At 33.6% G+C, this 22,375-nt stretch overlaps 1 protein-coding gene across 1 annotated transcript; it reads right to left on the bottom strand.

The window, feature by feature from the left end:
• Positions 1-972: 972 nt before the first annotated feature.
• smog (G-protein coupled receptor 158 smog) lies at positions 973-22,305 on the bottom strand. Its single transcript, XM_088037782.1, has 10 exons — positions 22,142-22,305; positions 14,700-15,262; positions 13,762-13,904; positions 8,825-8,987; positions 8,448-8,516; positions 7,644-8,060; positions 4,651-4,899; positions 4,166-4,384; positions 4,040-4,060; positions 973-1,929 (listed from the first exon to the last, which is right to left on the bottom strand). Exons 2-10 carry the CDS (start codon positions 15,216-15,218, stop codon positions 1,777-1,779), a joined length of 1,953 nt encoding a protein of 650 aa, XP_087893908.1. The 5' UTR covers positions 15,219-15,262; positions 22,142-22,305; the 3' UTR covers positions 973-1,776.
• Between the last annotated feature and the right edge of the window lie 70 nt (positions 22,306-22,375).

Below are 22,375 nucleotides of genomic sequence, written 5' to 3'. Positions count from 1 at the left end.
GCGTCTCAATCCTGCTTTGAATTACCTGCAATTATAATAAACATAAAATGTTATACCAGTAAAATAAATTAATTTTACGATGGGCATTTTCGTACAATTATTACAGCAGATGCAGGTCGCATGATCCGTTAATAAAGCATCGTTAACGGTTTGTTTGAAAATATCAGATAGATTCTTGTAGTAACTGTAACTAATTTGAGTACTTTCCTAAATCATAATAATGTTCTGTCAGTTACTGTAATTTTTATGTATTGTTAAAAATGGAGACGCCGTTCTGATATAATCTGTCAGATTAGTTCCAACTTCGCTCTCCAATGAGTGAAGAGGTTTGGAACAATGATGATAATTTAATATTCACAGTAACTTTTGTAATCAAATTAGATGTTATTGGTTAATGCAAAAGTTACGACCTTTAAGTAGGAAACGTAATTATTTTATAATAGCAGTATTTTATTTGTCGTGGTACGATGCTATGGAGTTATGAAATTATGTAATAAACCATCAAGGCATTAAGGATTGTGGTTTTTGCAAAAAGCGAATAAAACGTTGGATTCAATTTTAGTGGTTTTTCACACTACGAACAGAGATAAGTTTGGTTCTTTTTAGAGATTTGAGATTTGTATTCTCTTTCTAAGTTCAAGGATGTCCAGAGAAATTGATAAAAATGTTTAACTTCAAACTGGGAATATTTTAAATTTCCACTTTCTTCATCCATTTTTTATCTAAAAACTATGAATGAATAACGAGAGCCTATAAATTCTGGCCGACAAGAGTCAACAAAACGTTTTTAACGCAGGTGAGGTTTCAACCTTGTTAATGACGTATTACAACGAAAAATCAATAAATTTATTAGTTCAAGAAACATTTAAATTCTCCCACGGGGATTAATTGTTATATTTTTAGTGAACTTACAAATGTATTGAATTAAACAAAATTAGTTATTTTATTTTTGTGGACTGAATGAAACCCCAGTTCACCATAATGTTTTATTTTAAATAAAAATGAAGACAACAATATAAACTATGTACAAAATTATAATTTATTAACTCGGCTCTAACTCGCTTTATACATAACAGTAATATTTGATAAAATACAGACAATCACAAAGAATTTAAGAGACCCTTCAATAATATCACTTAAGAATCTTTAAACGAGGGTCAATTTTCATGGTGTCGCAATGGCAATTTAGAACAAGATTAGAAAAACCGCATCATATTACGCCAAGAAAACGGACCTTGTAAAAAGACGTAAATTTTCAGCATTTGAAAAGAAACAGAATGTTGTTGGGCTAGTTGGTCCCATACTCTCTCAATCTAAAATGCAACAAAGAAGAGTCAATGCGATAACAAGCATACTATAGACTAAAGCTGAACATGATACAAAAATTCTTTACGAAGCACGTTAATTAGGGACTTAGGTACAAAATTAATTGGACGCAATTTGAAGTTGGATTGTTTTTTTGACATAACTTTGGTTTGATCGCAGTTTTGATTATTTAGTTTTGTTATTTAGAGATTTTTTTATTTGTACTAGTTTAAATTTTTAATGTAGTCTTTATCGCTTGATTTTAAAGTTGTTTTTAATTTTATGGGTTGAAAATTGGTTTTAAGCCATACGTTGGAATGTAGGCGGATAAATGCAGTCGGACACAGAGACAGGTACATTAACATGATTGGCATCTACAAAAATCTCTAAATAACGGATGCATACACGATTGTTAGTTAAAACTACAATGATACAAATTCACTATTTTAATGCAACATGGGATTATCTGTTCTATTTGTGGTCGGTGGTATGAGCAGTTGATGGTAGGTCGTTATAAATGGCGCTGGGGCCCTCGTTGCTACAAACCGAGTCCTCAGGAGTCCTGGACGGTTCTGCCTCTGTTGTTTCTTCTTGTTTCTGAGCGCGGTGTTTTCCATGCAAGTTCTAAATAGGAACAATAAAGTCAACGTATTATTTCAAAGAGTGACATAAAATCAGGTATTTTTAACGACTTATTATTCTCTGATCTGGGTACTTTGTTCTTCCGCTCGCAATTTTATTGGATTATGTCGTTACAATATGCATACATCCTGTTTTGCTTTAAACTTTTACGATCCACGGAGCTGTTAACTGTAAATATTTTTATTGCTATAAACGTATGAAGCAATTAAAATTGAAAACTAAGAAATTAGAATTGGTACTTGTTTATAATAAGGAAGCTGAACTATAAACCTCATCCTTTCAGACTTACCTTAGGGTATTCTAATTGACTCATGTTAGTTGAGTTGCATGTGTGTATTTATGCACATAATGTGGGTATGGTGTATCTAATCTTTTTCCATAAAAGAAATTACATTTATCGTTAAATGTGGGGTAATTACTACGTTTCAGGTTGTATAGTGTGGGCAGTACGCCTTAAAGCAATTAATCGGGAAAATAATCAGTTGTACTATACATGTACAGTTGGCAACGCTGAGGGCAACGATTTACGAAATCTTTAACGATTTCTTTTGTTTTTGCAATTAAAGACTAGAGATAAAATATGCAACTTTACGAAACAATGAGCACACACTGAATTCTTACCACATGCTAAAATTTGCCCTCTTTAGATTAGACTCATTTATGGATTTTTAGAATGTCTTAAATTTGTATCTAGACTGTGCTGTGAAACAGTTTTGGTGCCACTTCTTCCAAATTGGCTATAAAAAAGTTATATTTTCTCGAATTTTTCCATTGGACGCATATCGCTTTACAAAGGAGCAAAAGAAGTTCCTTACTAATACTTCTACCTTTGAGGACAATTTGATGAATGTCAAAATGCCAAAACATTTTCTGCAGAAAAAATGAGATTTTCGGTAATTTTAAATCCTTTAACTGCAATTTTTCAAGTCGTTAGATCGTTTTGTTCAGGTATTTAAATTTTTTATAGTTTTTTTTTGCTGCCATCTGATTTTATTGAATTCTTCGGATTATTCAATTTCGTTTCCAAATTTAGTGTTATTTCCGGTTCTGATTTATTAGTTTGCATACCATGTCATTTTTCAATTCTTAAGATTCTTTAAGTTACTCAAATGATTTTATGAAGTGTAAAGAATACAAAGAGATTACAAATTGAATTAATTACATTAAGAGAAAAATGTACGAATCCAAAAATATAATAGTTGGAACACAAGCTTAACATTTATTTCTGAATATTTTTGAATATCTTTCGTTTATACATATTTAGATCGTTTCAAAGCTTGTGATCTACATACAATTTTGCTAAATAAATTTAGGATCAGAATCTAAAGAATTTGAAAACACTACAGAATAATTACATTAAAAAAATGAAGATAATCGATAAGATCTAAAAATTTTTAAAAAGGTGTGAGACAATCTAAAAATCAGAGATTTAATGATGTGAAAAATTTCATGATTTTAGAGTAAATAGTAAATAGTAAAAATAGTAAATAGTTCAAGAAAAAAAAGCACAGTGTTGAATAATTATTTCTTTTTTTTTTTCGTTTTACCTAAAGTTCCAAATCTACCTGTATACACACAAAGTAGTTGAAAATACTCGTCCCGTGTGCTAATTTATTCAATGAATGCAGTAGTTTGATTCGCGGATGTTATTACAATTTATTATTTTACAGAACGAAGTTTGCTGTTTCACGCGAGTTTTAACATCTTAATTTAGATAAGTAAGAGTACAAAAAAATTAAGTTCTTTTTTTATATCAAATTAAATCCACATTCTAGTTGTCATTAGAACAAGATCGTCAAAAAATATGTTATTTCACACCTGACGACTGGAATAATAGATCCATGCATGTTTTTTTCCTGCGTTTCTCAACATTCTTCAGAACATGAAGCAAATTTGGTTATCGCCTTGTAATTAAGCCAGTCGTGAAGTTGAAAATATTAGTAATTATCAAATCTACTACGCTATTCATTATTCTACCTATAAATCAGCGTATTTAATGAAACCACAACGATTATCTTTACACACAGTGAACTTGGTTATGCTCGATGACGATACCGTCTTCATTCGTGCGTTTTACTTAAACGTGACTTACCTTTTCTCTGCTTCCTTTTTTCTGCATGCAAATTAAACACAAATGATGTTAGAAAACAGTTTTATGCTAAAATCAAACTACTCCAACTTTTGTTTTGACAGAATAAAATATTCATATGAATGGTACCTGCAAACTAAACCTGCGATGTTGTGCCTTTCTTCCTCCGCGTCTTTTCGATATGTGTGGATTATCCCTGCAAATGGTTTTGCTTTTGAAGACTTCTAGTTGCATGTAGAGTCTTTTGAGTTCCGCTCTGATGTCGTCTGGACTCATGTCGGCTAAAGTGACTTCACCCACATCGACATCGCTATTGTTGCCCGTTAGTGGACCGTGTGCGTTAACATCCTGTTAAAGAGGAATCGTGGTCATAACAGTTACGTCTGTGTAATTGTGGGAAGACTAATATCATCGATTTCTTAAAAAAGGACCAATGACACCTCCTTGAGGAAATCCTACTAATATGGTACGAAATCGCGCCGGTTTCATTAAAAACTAAGACGCATGGCGTCCGTTAACTCCATTTCCTGCAAGGTGTGCTAATGTAGCAGACTTCACACTGATTTATTGCCTTGATTACCGGTTAAATCAGGTTTAAAAACTAAAAGTCTTACCTTAAAAGCGTCGACCGGGATCCTGCAGGAGTACTCCTGCCCCAGCGATCGCACCTGTTTTTGTTGATACCAAAATTTCGGGATGAATACCAACATTAGCGTGATACTTGTTGACATTTGCGTTCTCAGACAATAGATGATTAACACAACGTCCGGGTGAAGTCCGGGAAGCAACAGTATACGTGCTACGTAAAAAAGGGTGCTCACTGTCAGTTCTATGCTGATTGCGGCACAAAGGAAACTTCGCTCCTGCCAACAAAATATAATTTTTAAAGCATGCTGATGGAAAATTTTTATAATTGCGATATGGTTTTGGCCTCTCCAGAGCGTGTAATAACAGTTTTCTCGGTGCACGACCTAAATATTGGATGTGTATCAATGTCAAGTTTTTCTGAAAACATTGCTAATGAGCTCTAGTAATTTGCTAATTTCATTAAACGCGGGAAGTGGAAATCTCTGTTTACAAACACATTGATCTATAATTATCTCCACGTTCTCGAACCAACTGTGCTCAACAGTGACTTCTAAATTTGTCTAAGATGCACTTGGTCGTTGAACGTTTTTCTTGTACGACGACAGTTATCGAATAACCGGAAGTAATGAAGTGATGTAGATGGATGGTGGAGACGAGAAGGTGATGAATGCCGTGAGGAACCATAGTCGACAAGCTATTGTTCCGTGATGAATTGGCTTTATAGTGGTTGTACTGCTCATTATCAAGCCAGTATGTCAGCATCCCTAAAGCTAACTGAATCGTATTTGTCAATACTGCCAACGGAACAAGAAGAATAAAAATCATAATCTAGTCCCTTTTCAGCGCACGAGCTAAAATCAGAAGCGACGCGTCTATTCCATAACTTTGATTGACGTGAATTTACCTAGCAGACACAATCCAAGTGTAATTTCCGGTCTTGTAATTTTCATACAAAATAAATTTGGCATAAACACGAGGGTCGCTGTCTCGTAATATAGTTATCACAAAGTTTATAAATCAAAGAGATTTTAGATGAAAACGTCGATGTTGTCGTAAAATAAGAATAACTGTTTTTTTACTGCAGGATTGGTTCAATACTCCCTCTGACGCCTACAAGAGGAAAGGTCATAGAGCAAATTACTTTTCAGTTTAAAAGGTAGATTTGTTTTGATTTAGCTACAAATGAATGGATCCTTTAACCGAATGAAATGGAAATGAGTAGTAACGAAATGAATTACTCTGAAGCGTTTTAACAATTGGACTGCCTCTCTCTTTGAATTATAAATTTCAAATTTCCAGTAATGTATCCCTATTGAATTTAAAACACTAGTCATTTTGGAAAAAATCGTATTGGATTTTTTGTGTTCTACTGTACAAAAAGTATGTAGTTTTTTCAAAAACTAACTTTTCCAGCGAGTTTTATAGTTCGTTGGAAAACTTACTTAATTACCTCTTCAAAACTAGAAAAAAAGAGAGCGTGGTGTCATCGGAAAACTACTGTTTCAATGACTTTCTTCGTTCAAAATTTGTTTCTAGAAAATGTCTAAAATCTAAAAAAGTACGATCAACCGTTTAAATTTTCATAAATCGGATCAGTGAAAAGTCGTAAGTAGTAGAAATATTCCAAAAGACAAAAAATTTAGGGATTTTAAAAAAAAGTAAAGAATTTAGAAGATCCAAAACTAAAAACCGCGATAATGTAAAGATCAAAATTCTAACTAAAGATTTCCTTGGACTTAGATATGTTAAGCAATTTATTAAACTTGACGCCTACGTTTAAACATGATCATATTTCCTCCGTAATTCCATTTTCCGCTCTATTATCCAGGATCTCAATCTTGGATTAGAATTCTGACAGTTAAAATTTATTAGAAATATGATACTAAATTTTAGATAGAAATTCCGAAAAAGTGTCAGCACATTTTTGTTTTAAATTCACTTTAGTTTTAAAAATAATTAATTTAGTCCTGGATTCTGACGAAAAGTCAGCTTTATGTCCCCTTTATGTCAAATTTACTATGGTAATGATAATCAACCTTTAAATCTCGGCGCTAATCTCATTTTAAATATTCATTGGGTCTTTCGATAAGCAAAAAAATGCATAAAAATTAATTAGCAATTTTTGCCATTTCTGTGACGCGGTTTTTGTGTTGCTCCATTTTTAATTGACTTTGACTTGTGGTCATTTCGGCAGGCCATAAATCAAGTCGAAATTTTCGACACCACTTTATAAATTATGTATGGAAGTATCGGAAATCATTTATCTCTCATTGTAACAGAAATATTGAATTATCCAGAAAAACCTCTATTAAATTCATCACCTCGTTTTTATTCAATGGGCATTTCCAATGTGCATTTTTATTATCGCGGCACTTTTAAATAGTGATCTTAGCAGTGGACTTACATGGAATTGTGTCCTGGCATTTCTGCTGGCATAACTGAGATGTATCCCAAATATGGGTATTTTAATTAATTTTTGATGCAAATCTAAATCAGAATCTAAAGAATTGAAAGCACTACAGAATCACAAGATTAAAAAATGAAGATAATCGAAAAGATCTGAAGAATTTTAAAATAGTGTGGAACAATTTAAAAATCTCAGACATTTAATGATGTGAAAAATTTCATGATTTTAGAGCAGGATAATATAAAAGATTTAAAAAAAATAGTAAATAGTGCTGGAAAAAAATGGACAGTGTTGAATGATTATTTCTTATTATTTTTCATGTTTCCCAAACTTCCAAATCTACCTGTATACACATAAGGTAGTTGAAAATACTCGTCTAGTATGCTAAGTTATTCAATGTATGCAGTAGTTTGATTCGAGGATGTTATTTCAATTTATTATTTTACAGAACGAAGTTTGCTATTTCACGCAAGTTTTAACATCTTAATTCAGAGAAGTAAGAGTACAAAAAAGATAAGTTCTTTTGTGGTACATAGCATTTCCAATGTACGTTTTTATTATCGCGGGTATTTTTAAATAATAGTGATTTTAGTATTTTAGCAGTTGACTTACATGGAATTGTGTCCTGGCATTTCTGCTGGCATAACTGAGATGTATCCCAAATATGAGTATGACTAATTCTCCAGTTTCAGTGACGTAATCCCACCATAACGATTTACAAGCTTCATAATGCACCCCATCTTGCGTTACACTTCGATAGAGCAAACTGTAATTTTCTTGCATAAAGTTGAGTGTAATTGAAGTATAAGCTGCCATATACGCCAGCACTGACATCACCATAATCAGCAGGTACTTGAGTAGGTCTGTATCTTTAACGACCCATCTGTGTGCTTTTCTTGTACGAAATTCGATCAGATGTCTGTATAGTTTCAAGATAATCGCTCCGTAGCAAATAATGAATCCCACCTCTCTAGCCCACGGTTCCAGCAAACATTGCACCACTGAAGGTTCGAAAAAGCGTACAACCACCTAAAACCAACAATATTTCATAAGCAAACAACGAGTTTCAACAAGAATTTAATCAAAATGCTGATCTCGATTCAATGCATAAAATAAGTAAAGTAGAGATCGTGCTAACAGCACCATATTGGGCAAGTTTGTAAGCGTGCGAGTGCGAAATGAGATTGGAGAGTAAGTGGATAGGTCGATATTGGCCCAGAGCTGCGTTTCTTTCAGGATCACTTTAGTTTACCGTTTGAAATGTTGATGTGAGGGTCACCTGTCCGAGTAAGGAACTTCGCAATTAGGTGCTCTATTGGCATACTTCCCTCAAGTCACTCAGTAACAATCTAATTCGAGTTGAAGGAGCTGTGGGCTTTAATTAACAGCAATCAAATCGATTAACCTGGTACCCACCGTGCAGTACAAGATGAAAATCCCCAGCAAAATTGTTTCCAGTATAGTCCACATACCGGAGGCGATCGACTGGAACAAAAACAACATTACACTAAATTCTGGAAGAAAGAATTCTACTTCGTTAACTCAGGACAAGATACATCAGAATAAATTACCTATTGCTTATCCTTCGAGCACGAATTTAATTGATGCTTGAGTTATAAGCAGTTTCGGGTTTTGATGCAAATTGACCGAATTTTTATTAGTATCTTAACGATCAGATTCATTTGATATCCCAGAAAACGACAGTAAAAATTTAATGTTGCCGTAAAAGCAATAGATCAGAAATCATCGTTTCATAAAGAGTCAAGTTTTACTAACACAATTAGAAAAATTACCTTCGTCTTGCGTTGCTTGAAAACAACCAGTGCAATGATTACAGTTATCGCCATGCACCCGAGCTGGACGCTAAGAATTGCAGTTTTCAAGTAAACATCCCTCCGAGCAGTGCATATCCCATTAGACTCACAAACATTGCATTCTTTCGGACACGGCTGACATCTGAAAAGAATTCGCCAAATTAACAGACTGTTCAATTAAACCTACTGTCAAACACATCTCGTTAACTCCTCCCAGAGGCTGCTAGTCAAAACTCTTTTTCTCGCTTTGTCAGCTCCTCTTCATCCTTTCGCGGAGATGTTGCTCATGTTCTTTTTGTTTTACAGCTTCTACGTGATGCCGTGTAAAGATTTCCAGAGTCAAGTGTTTTTATATAAAGTTTATTTGTCTGAAATTTGTGTCGTAATCACGTAAAAGGTGGCGGTTTTTGGGAACGTTTGCCAAGAAGTAAATCATAAAATGTTTGTTTAAATATTTATTTAAGTTGAAAATTATCGTTGGAAAAATGACACTTCAAGGAAATGTTTGTAGGGTTTTGTTAAAACACTGGTAGAATAACTCGACATTAAACTTCTTAATTTCGGCACCCTTCCGAGCAAATTCGCTGACAACTTCCCGCATGTCTACACAATTACTTGATGAGATTACACGATTCAAGAGCATAATGAGAAAATTTAATCAATAGCGCAGCGTGTAATATTTCCTAAATTTTAAGAAATCTGTCTACCTAGATTAGACTCGTTTTTGGTTTTGTGGAAATCTTCTAAAATTTCCTGAGAGAATTTCAGATTACACGGCATCATGTTCATACACTGTTCAACATTATTAAGCTCTTCAGTGCTTTTTTATATTTTTTAAATTTAATTCGCCCAGCGCATCCACCATTTTTTCGCGTTCTTAAAAAACTACTTTCTCCTACTTTGACGTGTTTTCTTTATGGTCCTTCTTTTTTAAGTTAAATTAATTTTAAAATATGCAAGAATATCTGACCGAATCTGTAAATATTTACTCCTCTTTCTGTTCTGATTTTAGGTAATTTAGATTCCTTAGATTCCTACAATGATTTATCACTTTGGATCCCTTGAACTCTTAGGATGCCGTTGGATGCATTAGATTCTTCAAATACTTCCGTGCCGCAGATAGTCTAGTTAGTTTCGAGATCCAATTTTTTCAGTTTTTCTGTATTACTTTGCTCTTCTACTTGTTTATTTTTCAAATTCGATTTACAATTGTTCCGATTTTTGTGGGTTTTTTCAGCGATTCTTCGGATTTACTGCACAAATTATATTTTTTGACTTTATAAAGACTGAGGCTTGTTTTCAGAATGTTCGCATGTTCAATATGTTTGAGGCGTTATTTTTCAAAACATTGGGTTTGATGTAAAATTGGGATTATTTTGGGTAAATCTAACAATGTGTATTTTTTGTTTAGTGAAAAACCTCTTGCTAAAATATTGTGTTACCCTCCTATGCCAAAATAGTTCAAGTAAATTTGAAGAAAATTGAACAAATTATCGTTTTTTCTAATCCCTTGTCAAAACTTATGAAATGGATTTATTGAGTTTTGAAAAATAACTCTTCGTTTGTTCTTTATGTTGTTGCGAGCTTAAATAGATTTTCTAGACTTTTTAGATAATAAATTAAACTTTTCGAATTTGTCTTTACTTTGTTATAATCGATCTTTTGTACTGTCTGAAGACGACTTCATTAGATTCTTTACGTTTTCCATATTTTCTCAATGTTTTTCAGATACGTGTTCATAGCTAAGTAAACAAAATTTCCTTAAATCTTTCGGAAGAATTGTGGAAAATAACTAAGATTTCATGGTCAGATAATTTAGAATTCTTTCAATAATTAATGTTAGTTTTTGAACGCTTGTGTGTATTTTGATAGCGAATTTAACCGTTTAGCGAATGAGGTAAAATAAACGATTTAACTGGAACTCAAGACAACAGTTTGTTTTGATGTCGATATAAGTTGTCGATTTCAGACTTTGTCCGCAGATGGTCCAAGAAACTTCAAAATTACAAATGGAGGAAATTTTTCTTATCAAACCCAAGTGTCTTCAGGACGAAAAGTATTGATAAATGATTGCCATCTCAATTACAAACTCGTCGTGTTTATAAATTTATATAAATTACTGTTGGTTCGTGTAAAAACTTCCTTAAAATAACACGACATTTAAAACTTATGTTGAGTATTATTGGACTGACATTTTGATTAATGCATGTTGTAATAACTGAAGGAAACGGAAGAGATCAGAAAAGATCAATAAGTAATTGTTACCCTCACTTGGTTATGAGTTATAAATACACAGTTTAATAAATCATTCAAAGTTTATGCTTATGATCCTCTGGATTACGCCTATAAACCAGGATCTAGAGAATTTGATTTTAATATTCCTTTCGTTAACAACTTATTTTTTATTCTTTGAGTATTCCGGCTAAAAATAGCTCAATTCGAACCCAGTTTTGCAACGATGGTCATGTCAAAGCAACCCACTCTAAAATTTATAACAAATCAATGAAAAATGTCCACCAAACTTCATTCCCAAGTCATGGATTCATCGTAAAAACGTGATGTAGTAAAAATGCGAATGTTTTTCCAAAGCGGACTGAAATCAATGCAATCGAATTCGCATCTGTGTCAGGACGCGTCCATTAATAATTATTTAGGTCGTCTTTTAGTCCCAACTTTCAATGATGTATTGCCAGAGGAAATTTTAAATGAGGATGACCCCAAGCAATATTTCATAATTACATACAGGTCGTATTTTGATCATAAATTCACAGTTCAAATGCTTTTTAGGTTGAAAAATTAATCGAATTACTCCGGAAAATCCAAACGTGTTCTGTTACAGGAAATTTTCCCTTGCTTCTCATCAATTCTGACGTAAAAACAAGCAAATGAATCGATGAATGAAATGATCGATTAGCTTACTGGACATTTAAGTACTCATTTATGTCGACATTCACGAGGGTCAAATACTTGACAAGAACGTCTGCAACGCATTAGAGACACATGACAAATGAACGTATGAGCGATACTTCCAATAAAAGATGAAAGGGGATGTTACATGATAAAAATTCGTTTAAGGGGTGAAAGATCGCACTAAAATCCACGAAAGATGTCTTTTTCGTTTAATTTCGTTTTTCATACACATGTATTCTTGTTTTCTTGTAAATAAATTAAGCTCGAAAAATAGCGGCATAAAAGACCGACGAACGGTGCTCGTAACGGATCTATTCCTAGACCGAGCTTTATCGACTCGAACCTGAAATTGTTCATTTTGTTACAAACGCCAAGATCCATTAAAGTAAATTGCTGTCTACGTCACTATACTAATAGCGAATGTTTTCCAGACAGAACTTGGTTCTGTGAATTTTTAAAAATCCAGTCTTCTGACGAAAGACTCTCCCGGACACGTCGTTTTAGCAGAATTTTCCGTCCAAAGAAAGCTTATTAATTACAGCTTAAGTAAAGTTAGCACGAGACTCCAATTTAAGCTGCTCGTGTTGAACATGAAAGGATTTACTTTTCGTTAAAAAATCTACATACTTAGGTGAAACTTTGCTTTGTAATTTATTAAAATATGCAGTGGAATATCAGATACCTACTTTGAAAAAAATTGGGAAGATAGTCCTCACGATTGTTTTTAAAACGGAAATTTATCGGATCTGAAATTTTAACGTAATGTGACGTAACGTATTGATTTTCATATTTGTATGCAACAACACGTCCTGCATTCAGGAAATTACAAATTGTTAATAATTCAACTTTTGCTATTTTTAGAGGTCTTCGTTGGGATCGAGCCGCTAAAAAAGCTTCTAATGAGTTGAGCTGTGTGTTCGCTGTGGACAACTTACGTCACTGCAATAAGTAGTTATTGACTATTCGAAGGAAGTGTAAAAATATCTTAATTGGAAAAGGGTGACCGGAATAAAAACTTTCAAAAACACTTTATTAGGTCATAAAAAATTTATGAACACATAACAATGGAGTTTAAGTAAATAAAATTTAATGAAGAAGTTTTTTAATTTGTATATAAACTCGCTTTAATACCTGAATTCTCGTTTTTACTATGTCTATTTCGCGTACGAAAATAACGTGATTTAATCCACACCTCCTCGTTAGCTGAGGGACTAAGGGACTATTTACAATTATTGTCGATATCTCAGTTCCAAAGCTAAACCTCTGAAATTTAGATTGATGTGGGCGTTTTATCTTCCAGGGCACGTTTTAATGGTTTTAATATTTGCAGAAATATCCTCACGGATATCTTACATACTCTGAGGGCGTAGAGTGGGAACTAAACGAGCACAAAGAAGCGTCAAATTTCATTTGGGCTGTGCTAAAAGAAAGTGCGATAATTCAAGGCAGATTTTCTGGAATGGGGACGCTAGTGACCAGAAAAATCTATATTTAATCTTGAGTTTACATTCCATATCGCTTGATGAGCAGTTTATGATAAGTGGCTGTCTGAAATATGTGAATGGAATTTCTGGAATAGCAGGGAAGTGTGGCTAGGCGCCCGAAAAAGGTTCGGAAATTTGTGGTTATTTTAATTGTCTGGATTTTTTGGAAATTCTGCATTCTGTGCTTGGACATTTTTAGCCCGCATCCATATTTCTGAGCGGGTTTAAACTTGGATTTGGCAGATCTCCATAGTTCGTGCATTTGTGGTTTCATCAGAAATTAGATTTTTGAGAACTGGCCTGGCGCATCCACCATTTTCTGTGCTTCCATAATTTACAGAAACTGACAAATTTGGATCACTTTAATCGAACTTAAAGAAGATAACACGAGTTCCCGTACAATCAATAATCATTTTTAAATATAAAACGGCTGTGAAGTACGTAAAGTCGGTTTTACGTTGGAAAGGGTGTTCAGAAACTCTCATAAAAAATCTATCAAAATGAATTGTTATAGGTACTCACCGTGCAGAATCGATAGCTTTGGTCTCAATATCTTCACCCGCAAAACCTTTCCAGCTAAGGTTGGCTTCGGGATAAAAAAATCCTTGTCGACACAAGCAGCGATATCCTCCTCTTCTTTCCCCGAATTCTGGTAGCGGCACGCACTGGAATTAAGGATGAAAAATTAGTGGTGAAAATGTTCATACCTCCATCACTGCTCCTCCAATTTAATTCACAAGTTTCGAAGTAACGTCGCTTCAGAATAAATCCGCTGGCAAAATTTAATATTAATTTGTAGAAGCATTTTATCGTTTGAAGTGTCCCTGCTACGAAAAGTTATGAGCGGCTTAAAAAGCAAATAACTAAATGCAAATACAAATTTAATATTTGTTGGAAAAGACAAATATTATTATTCGATGTTGCACAGATAAGAATGTTTGGAGAAGCCGCAGTTGGAGAACATACAAACATCTCTACTAATACGTAATTTCTCGACCACTCTTACAAACTTTTACCGGATCGAAATCAACGACATGCACAAAATTATGTTTACAGATTCTAGGTCTGACACTGTTGAAATAGACAATCGGCGGAACAAAAACCTTGTTCTAGATATAATGGCCATTTCTGTAATCTAGGCCAACAAATTTGACAGTTAACTGCTCTAAGCCCATTCAGTTTTACATGAAAACGCTCAGAAATGAAGGACAGGGAGGAATAAGTGTTTTTTATTATTTTCTTCCATCACAATACGTGTATACAATGGTGAAATTTGAATAAGCTCTATCACGTTTATAAATCCGACGGAGGACAAAGAATTTTTCGGTTTCAAGCACAAACTAATAATTAAACGAAATCCAGTTTTATTAAATTTTTATCTGTGATATAAATCGCACGGGGCAATCATAAAGAAAACAATGAAATGCACCTCTCGACAAATTTAAAAAAGCTTTACTTACATAAGTCGTTTGGGGGTCGCAACTCGCCCTTCCCTCGAAAATCTCCTCTAAATCATCGTCGCATTGATCTAAATCTACTTTAAAAAATAGCGCCGCAGTCACATTTTCTCTGGAGGCAACAAAACCATAAAACCAGTTGCCTTTGAAGAATCCGCAGTCTTTAAACAGTGGCGTCCATCCCTGGGTAACATTTTCAAAACTTTTCCAGAACGCATCAGTTGCAGTCGTTCTGTTGGGAAAAATTCTAAGTCGTCCGGCAATGTTGAGTGATAAATTTCGTTCGTTTGGAGTCTTAACAATTAATCCAATGATTTCTGAATGCGTTGATAAAGTTTGACGAGCAATATCCGAAGAATCGTTACCAACTGTGAAAAATTTTGAAGTTGCAAGAGCGGTGACGTTGAAGTTCAGTCTGGATGAAGAGGTTGGTTTAGAAAGAAATCTGATTTTACAATCTTCATTGTTGTTTCCTGCATATACGGATGTCAAGAAGAGGAAGAGAACAACAGCTTCATTCATGCCGTCATTATATCATCTTCAACTTCGAGCTTGTCAAGGGAGACCTGGAACGAAGGAAATGGTGAAAATCGAGCACAGTTTCCGATTATTGACTTAGCGATAATTAAATTAATTGCTTCTACCGAGAATCGTTGATATATCGTTTACAATGAGAAGAATCGGCATTGGAACAGTTTCACGGGACAAATCGATAAAAATTCAGATTCATTTGGGTGGAAATGACATTGTTTGAGTTGAGCTCAACGGGATGATACGCAGATAAAAATATTGACGGATTAGATCTTTGCATTTCTGCGTGCTGAAAGTCGATACAAAGAGAACAACTTTAGTTTTAAAATAGACTAATATAATACTCTATAAATATTGTTTGAAGGCATAAAATTATAACGGCTGTACTACACGAACGGCGTAATTACATTCAATCAACTTCTGCAATAAAATCTTTATGATATTCATAAATTCGCATACTCAAACTCTGCAGCAGCAACACTTTTAAATACCAAAATATCGCTCAAATTAATTACCCGCAGCGGTGACAACTTGAGAAAATTTTCCGCCCCCGAATATTTAAACCTCTAAAAAATGAAAATACGTTTTACGGCTATTGTTTACATATTTGCTGACAACATGATGGATTAGGGACGCGGATGAAAATTAATTAGAGCTTATACAGATCAATGTCTGCAAAAAACGTAAAACAATTTATTGCGATTAATTAATTTAGGACATGTACGCAAAATTACACTTTTTGTGTAACCAAAATTTCCAAAAGCAATCAATCAAACTAAACTTTACTTACGTTACGAATTGTTTGCACTCAAACGAGGCACCACAATCAAATTCACGACTATTTAGTCTAACAGGAAGTTAAGTAAGTAATTAAAGTTTGCATTAAAGGAGACTCGTTGGAATTATAATGACGACACGTAACAGATATACCTGCGAATTTGGTTTGTTGTTACCTCTTTCAAGTTATTTGCCTTGAAGATGAGTGAAAACTGAATTTGAATGACGCTAAATGTGTGACCCGCATGATAAATTGGATTTCCTATGAATTTACAGTTCAGTAGAAATTGATCAGATTGAAATGAATAAATATTTTTATACTTATATTTTCTGCGTGATTACTAGAAAGTTTACCTACCGATTTTGGAACGTGACAGTCACGGAATTGCGTGAAAAGTGCCCGGATTTTATCTATTTTTCCACGCACGAACTATACCCCAAAATCTATTTTATGACCTAAAGATGCTAATTTTACAAAAATAAAAATGCTCGTTGGGTTTCTTTACTTTCGCGCTGAGTAAATTTCATCAACATTCTAACAACTTGAGTAAAGAAAAATGATTTAGCAATCTTGCACTAATAATGTCATAGCCAGAACAAACTCACAATTGAACTTCTAGTTTCCTGTAGAGATTGACACTCCGGAAGACTCCTCAAGTTAGATCGAACTTTCATGACACAATCTACTTGTGACTTCCGATAAAACAATTTTAATATTGCCGTTTCCTAGGTCAATTTAGGAACATTTTTAGCCTACATATTTTTATAGGTAATTTGTCTTTTTGTACTGTCTTTATAAATTTCATTCATTTCATGAAATCAGTTTTTAAATCTCAGAGTTATTCATTTTCTTAATTTGAAGGTACGTTCGTGCACGAGAAGTTTCAAAGGGGTGGATAATTATCTACGGAATTAGGGGGAAAATTGCTGTAGTGTTAGATTTGCGATTAGCAAAAATATAGGAATTTGCCTTGAAATTAGTGGAGTAAATTCATATTTTAATGTTTGCTTTCATTCCAAATTATTCAGAAATCATTTCTAAGTTTCAAGAACGCGTTAAATGACTCAAAAATATCTGCAATGGAAATTGCAATGGGTAACTTCGGCGCATTTATTCCAATTTGTTTTTTTCTGTACTAATTTCGAATTCTTTTCTAAATTCAGGAGGTTTCCACTTTATTCATTTTTAATTATTGAAATCTTGTTTTATTTATTCACCCAAGTTACCCTTTTTTAAAATAATTAGCCTTGTCTGCTTCAAACTTGTTGAAATGTTTAATTTAAATGTTAAATTAGGGCTAGTTTTGTTGATTGCTAACTGCAGTTTTCTGATTTTTTATAAAATGTCCGTTTTTATCACAAAATCTTATTTTTTATCGGCGTAAAATCCATCTGCTGGTGGTATAGATACATTTTCTATATTTGAGTAAGTCCAGGAAAAGTGTGCCACCCTTAATTTTATTTGTCCAATTTTAACAAAACTTTGGTATCTTTGAGAACATAGTACATATTTTATAAATTTCCTGAAAATGATTTTGGGAAGAATACTCTTATTTCGAGTGTTGAAACTTTTTTAAGATTCTTCAAATTTTCCAAAAACATACCTCAAATCCCTTAGGATATTTTAGATCCGATTAGATTGTCGACATTCTCTAAACTATCCCAAATTCTTCAGAATTCTCTGAATATTTATGTAATTTCATAAAAACAAATTAACATTTCAAAGTTTACGACCAACGTTTATTGTTGGCATTATCTTTCAAGTTTTTATTGCAACTGGATTTTTATTAACTGTCAGCTGCAGTGATAATAAGAACACTTGCAGCAAGTTTAAAGTAATGATAACGGATATTTTAAGACATCATAAACCTTTACTAGTTCACTTAGAATCTAGATGAGATTAAACCACGAAAATAGGAATGAAGCCTCCATCTTAATCCGCGTAACACCACTGAAATCTAATTTTACTCCTTCCACGATTTGAAGAAGTCAGAATAACAGTCGTGTGGTGCTGCAATGTCAGTAGAGAACAATTTCATCAAAATCACATCGCATGATTCTATATCCAATTTAATATCTGTTTATGCAAAGTTATGTTCCTTTTTATTTATTCTTAAATTGATTTCGCAGTGTTTGCGTTCCAGGTTCAGCAACAGAACATTATTAAAAATCCGCTGCATTGTTTTCTAATGTAATGCTTTCAGTAATAGGTTAGCAAGTAGAAATTCTAAAGAAAGTCATTAAAAATCTCATTAAGAAAGTCAAATTTGATTATACGCAGTCTCCCACCAAGCACAAAAAGCAGATAAAAGTAAGAGCTTTCTTTATACGTGTAATTAAGGTATTCATCCTGTTAATTGGTACTGTATGTACGTCTAACCTTTCTCAGTAGATGCACGGTAATTTAAACGTGTTGTAGTGTTTGGTGTTAGTTACATAATACCGCAAAAAGAGAAAGATGAAATTGATTTGCTGGAAATCCACTTATCCGCGGATATGAGATGTGAAAAATTAATGCACTTTTCCCTATAGTGAGCCTGCATGGTTGAAGGGTTAAAGCGCCTTTTTATTACTTTGATACTGTGAATTTCACCACCAATGACCACATGTTAAACATCGGGGAGATTAAATTTGAATTGGACAAATTGTTGGTCGTTCTGTTAAGATAAAAATCCATCAACTTCATAGACTCCGATTTGGACCATCTACATAATTTAAGCGTGTTGCACGTTACATCCGCAGGCTGTATCGATCTTACACGGTGCTGGCGCTATTCTACTTCTGATTAATATCGCTAAATGGAATGTCATTCTCGCTTATTACTGCCACAGACAAAGGGCAGACTTGTAATTGTCATGTAGGGCATCATCCCATCATAAGTCATGCATAGATTTCCTCTGTTTAAGACAATCGTAGTGTAAATGTATTTCAGATTAGGCGGGGTGAGGAGCTCAACATTTTTAGAGGTTGGAGATAAAGGTAAAACGAATCTTTTTCAAATGATGTTCTTTGAGAGGTCGTTTTATTGCTTGCAGATGAAGAAATGTCAAGTGTACTTACATCCAATAACAGTTTTAACCAGAAATAACATCGAAACCGCTATCAAAGCTATTCGGATAAGTGTAGGAAAAGCAAATACATTTTTATATTCTTAGGCGATAAAATTTTGGATGGGGTGTTATAATGGACTTGTTATAATTTTCAGAATCTGAGAAATGAGTTATGTTCAATGCGAAAATGTAACCTAAAAACTGAGCCAGTTCATTTCTAGATGGGGTAGAGACGAGTGCTGTTTTTCAGTTCCAGACATAATTTAGATAACTGGCTATAAAATGGTAATAAATGCGTTAAGGAGATCAAATGGCTATCATATTCGGGATTTCTTCTTGCCGGTTATCCTTTCTTATAAGTGGATGTATGCTAAATTTTTCACAATCTGAAATACTAGGTTTTATTATTTTCTCATTTTGGAATTAATTTTCGGACTCGGTGGCTAGTTTTATGACATTTAGCACTAAAAATAAAGAGAACTCTCGGATTTTTTTATGTTCTTTCACCCCACATGGCGGCAGAAAAAAATAAAATTCATAATAAAAACCCGTGAAAACCTAAAATATTTTATGAGGCTGTCGTGCGTGTCGATTTATTTTTGACCTAGGCCAACAAAAAAACGTACTCTGCTTAAATGGCGGTTTCTAAAAATTTTTGTTTTTGACAGAAATAAAATTGATATTACAGATTTTCTAAAATTTGTGTCTTTCCCTCGATAATTTTGCAATTTGGTGGAGTTATTACACGGCTCAAAAACAGTAACCTCCTCAAGTTTCATAGCTGTAGCACCAAAATTGTAAATTTTAGTGGAGAATGTCGGAAATTTTTATTTCCTCTTTAAAACAAAAATTTCTAGAATTTGTGTCCTCGATCCGCAATTTCGAACTTTAGAGGAGTTAATACACGATTCAAAAATACTAACTTCCCTCAATTTCATAGCTATAGCACTAAAATTACTTAAATTACAAATTTTAGTGGACGATGTCGGAAGTTTTTGATTCGTCTTTAAAATAAAAATTTCTAAATTTTGTGTCGTTAGCTTTACCATTGTGCAATTTTGTGGACACGACTCAAAAACAGTGAATTCCATAAATTTCATAACTGTAGCATTAAAATTATCCAAATTACGAATTTTAGTGGAGGATGCCAGAAATTTTTGATTCGTCTTTTAAAAGAAAATTTCTAAATTTTGATTCGTTTGCTCTACAATTTTGCACTTTGCTGGAGTTAATACAAAAATCAAAAACAGTAACTGTCCCAAGTTTCATATCTGTAGAACTAAAATTTTCAAAATTACGATTTTTAGTAGAGAACATCGGAAATTTTTGTTTCCTCTTTAAAACAAAAATTCTAGAATTTGTATTTTTCGATATAAAATTTTAAAATTTAGAGCACACGACTCAGAGGCAGTAACTTCGCTAAATTTCATTGATGTAGCTCTAAAATTACCAAAATTACCAATTTAAGGAGGGATGTCGGAATTTGTCTTTTCTGAGTTACAATTCAAAAAAACTTACCTCACAATGTTTTAAACTTGTTTAAAAAATTTATAAAACTTCTTTAAGTTGTCGACATGAAGCAAAATTGAATAAATATGTAAATAACCAACTTATCAGTCAATGCAGACAAGCAATTCTACAACAAAAGGGCTTGCGAAGTATAAAGGCCCCTCAATCAATTCAATTTGAGATCGTTTCATTAATTTTTATTGGCACTATCAAGAAATTAATTAAATTAATATTAGAAAAACGAAAACAAGCATCAGAGGCGCCTTTTCAACCCTGTAAATTATCAAGACCTTTCTGCAGAAATTCCGTTTCAGTCCTTTTATTTCGATCATATTTTTTAGCCGAGGCTTTTGGAAGCTGAAATTTATGATACTGAGGTATTTTAATCTTCCAAACTGATGTCTGGCCCAATAATAAAACAGGCAAATTTAAAGCTTTTATTGTAAAAGTCTCTTTCCGTACGTATTCGTGTCATATTTGGAGCGTCACAATTTCTTAATTACGTCTTAAGGAGCTATAATTTACAGGATCTAATCTCATTCTGTTGATTTCATTGTCGGATTTTAACTTAAACTTGTTTACATTGTTCTTAAAAGTAATTCTCTTAACAAATATTCTCAAACCTTTCATACAAGCAAGAGTTCCATCAATTTCGTTTATACAGACAAATATTTATGACAGCAAACTCAATATCGGGCTTTCATCAGGTACCGACAAAACTGTTTGATCCTCGCTCTTGTGATGACAGGAAAAGTCTCACTATTTTTAAGTTTTTTGGACAGGACTGTCCAAAGTAGATTTGTCTATCAAAGGAAAATTTTAGAGCAAATTGTGCGAGGATTTTACAGAGTATGGTAAGTACGAAATTTTGTTTATCGCACTTAAGCCGCTCTTAGACTCAATCAATTTCTGTGCATCATAAAATTCACCCGCTCCAACGCAGGTCGTTATTGTACCTCAAAAATGAGCTTTGACCCTTCTTGTAAAGCGTCGTAATTTTCATTCACGGAACACCATTACATGAAAGTTTTATTATGTTGGTTTCTTTCACGAGGTGGGTACACTCATTACTGCACAAACAAACTTGTTATACAAGAAAAATAAATTTGTTATTAATTAAACACGAAACACGGAACCTATTCAACCGCTTTTTATTAATTTGGCTATTTTTAACATTCTATTTTGACGAACCCAATCTGGTAATAATAGCCGGGAAATTTATTAAAATCGAGTAAACACACTTGACCGTACGTCGGCAACAATATACAGATATTTCATTTTGTTTCTTCTTTCAGAAACTCGTTTGTCTCAAATAAATGCGCAATTGCGAACAGTGAAGCGTTATTCTCCGATTGCTTATTTATGTGAAGGGGATTCTTTTATAGCTGTTGGTTAAATGCATACGCCAAATGTTCCATGTAACAACAAGAGCATGGAATCTGTTTTCACTCCAATACCTGCTGCATGAAGTTGAGAAACACACAAACAAAATTACATGAGGATTTTCAGCGGTGAAGAAAGAGTTGTCACAGGTGAAAAGTTTACCTTAAGATCAGAATACGAATATTTGATACTCACATAATGCTTAACAGAGAAAACAGTGAGAAAGAAAAAGTGAGCACTCACGTACACTACAAGTTCATAGAGAGTCAGAAAAAGTACCGGACAGATATTACGTTAGCATTTTAAAGTTGAGTAGCGAGCGAAGTTAAACTGATCTATGAGAATGACGAGTACGAGATCATCTGGGAAAACGAGCCAGGGGTTGGCACGGCGCAGCTACTGGATCGACCTGAGTTTCCATAGAAACCG

Source organism: Gnatocerus cornutus, chromosome 5 (assembly GCF_029298725.1).
Source record: "Gnatocerus cornutus isolate USDA-ARS CGAHR chromosome 5, icGnaCorn1.1, whole genome shotgun sequence".
NCBI lineage: Eukaryota > Metazoa > Arthropoda > Insecta > Coleoptera > Tenebrionidae > Gnatocerus > Gnatocerus cornutus.
The sequence above is the reverse complement of the archived record's forward strand: the minus strand, read 5'-3'. Positions and strand labels throughout refer to the sequence as shown.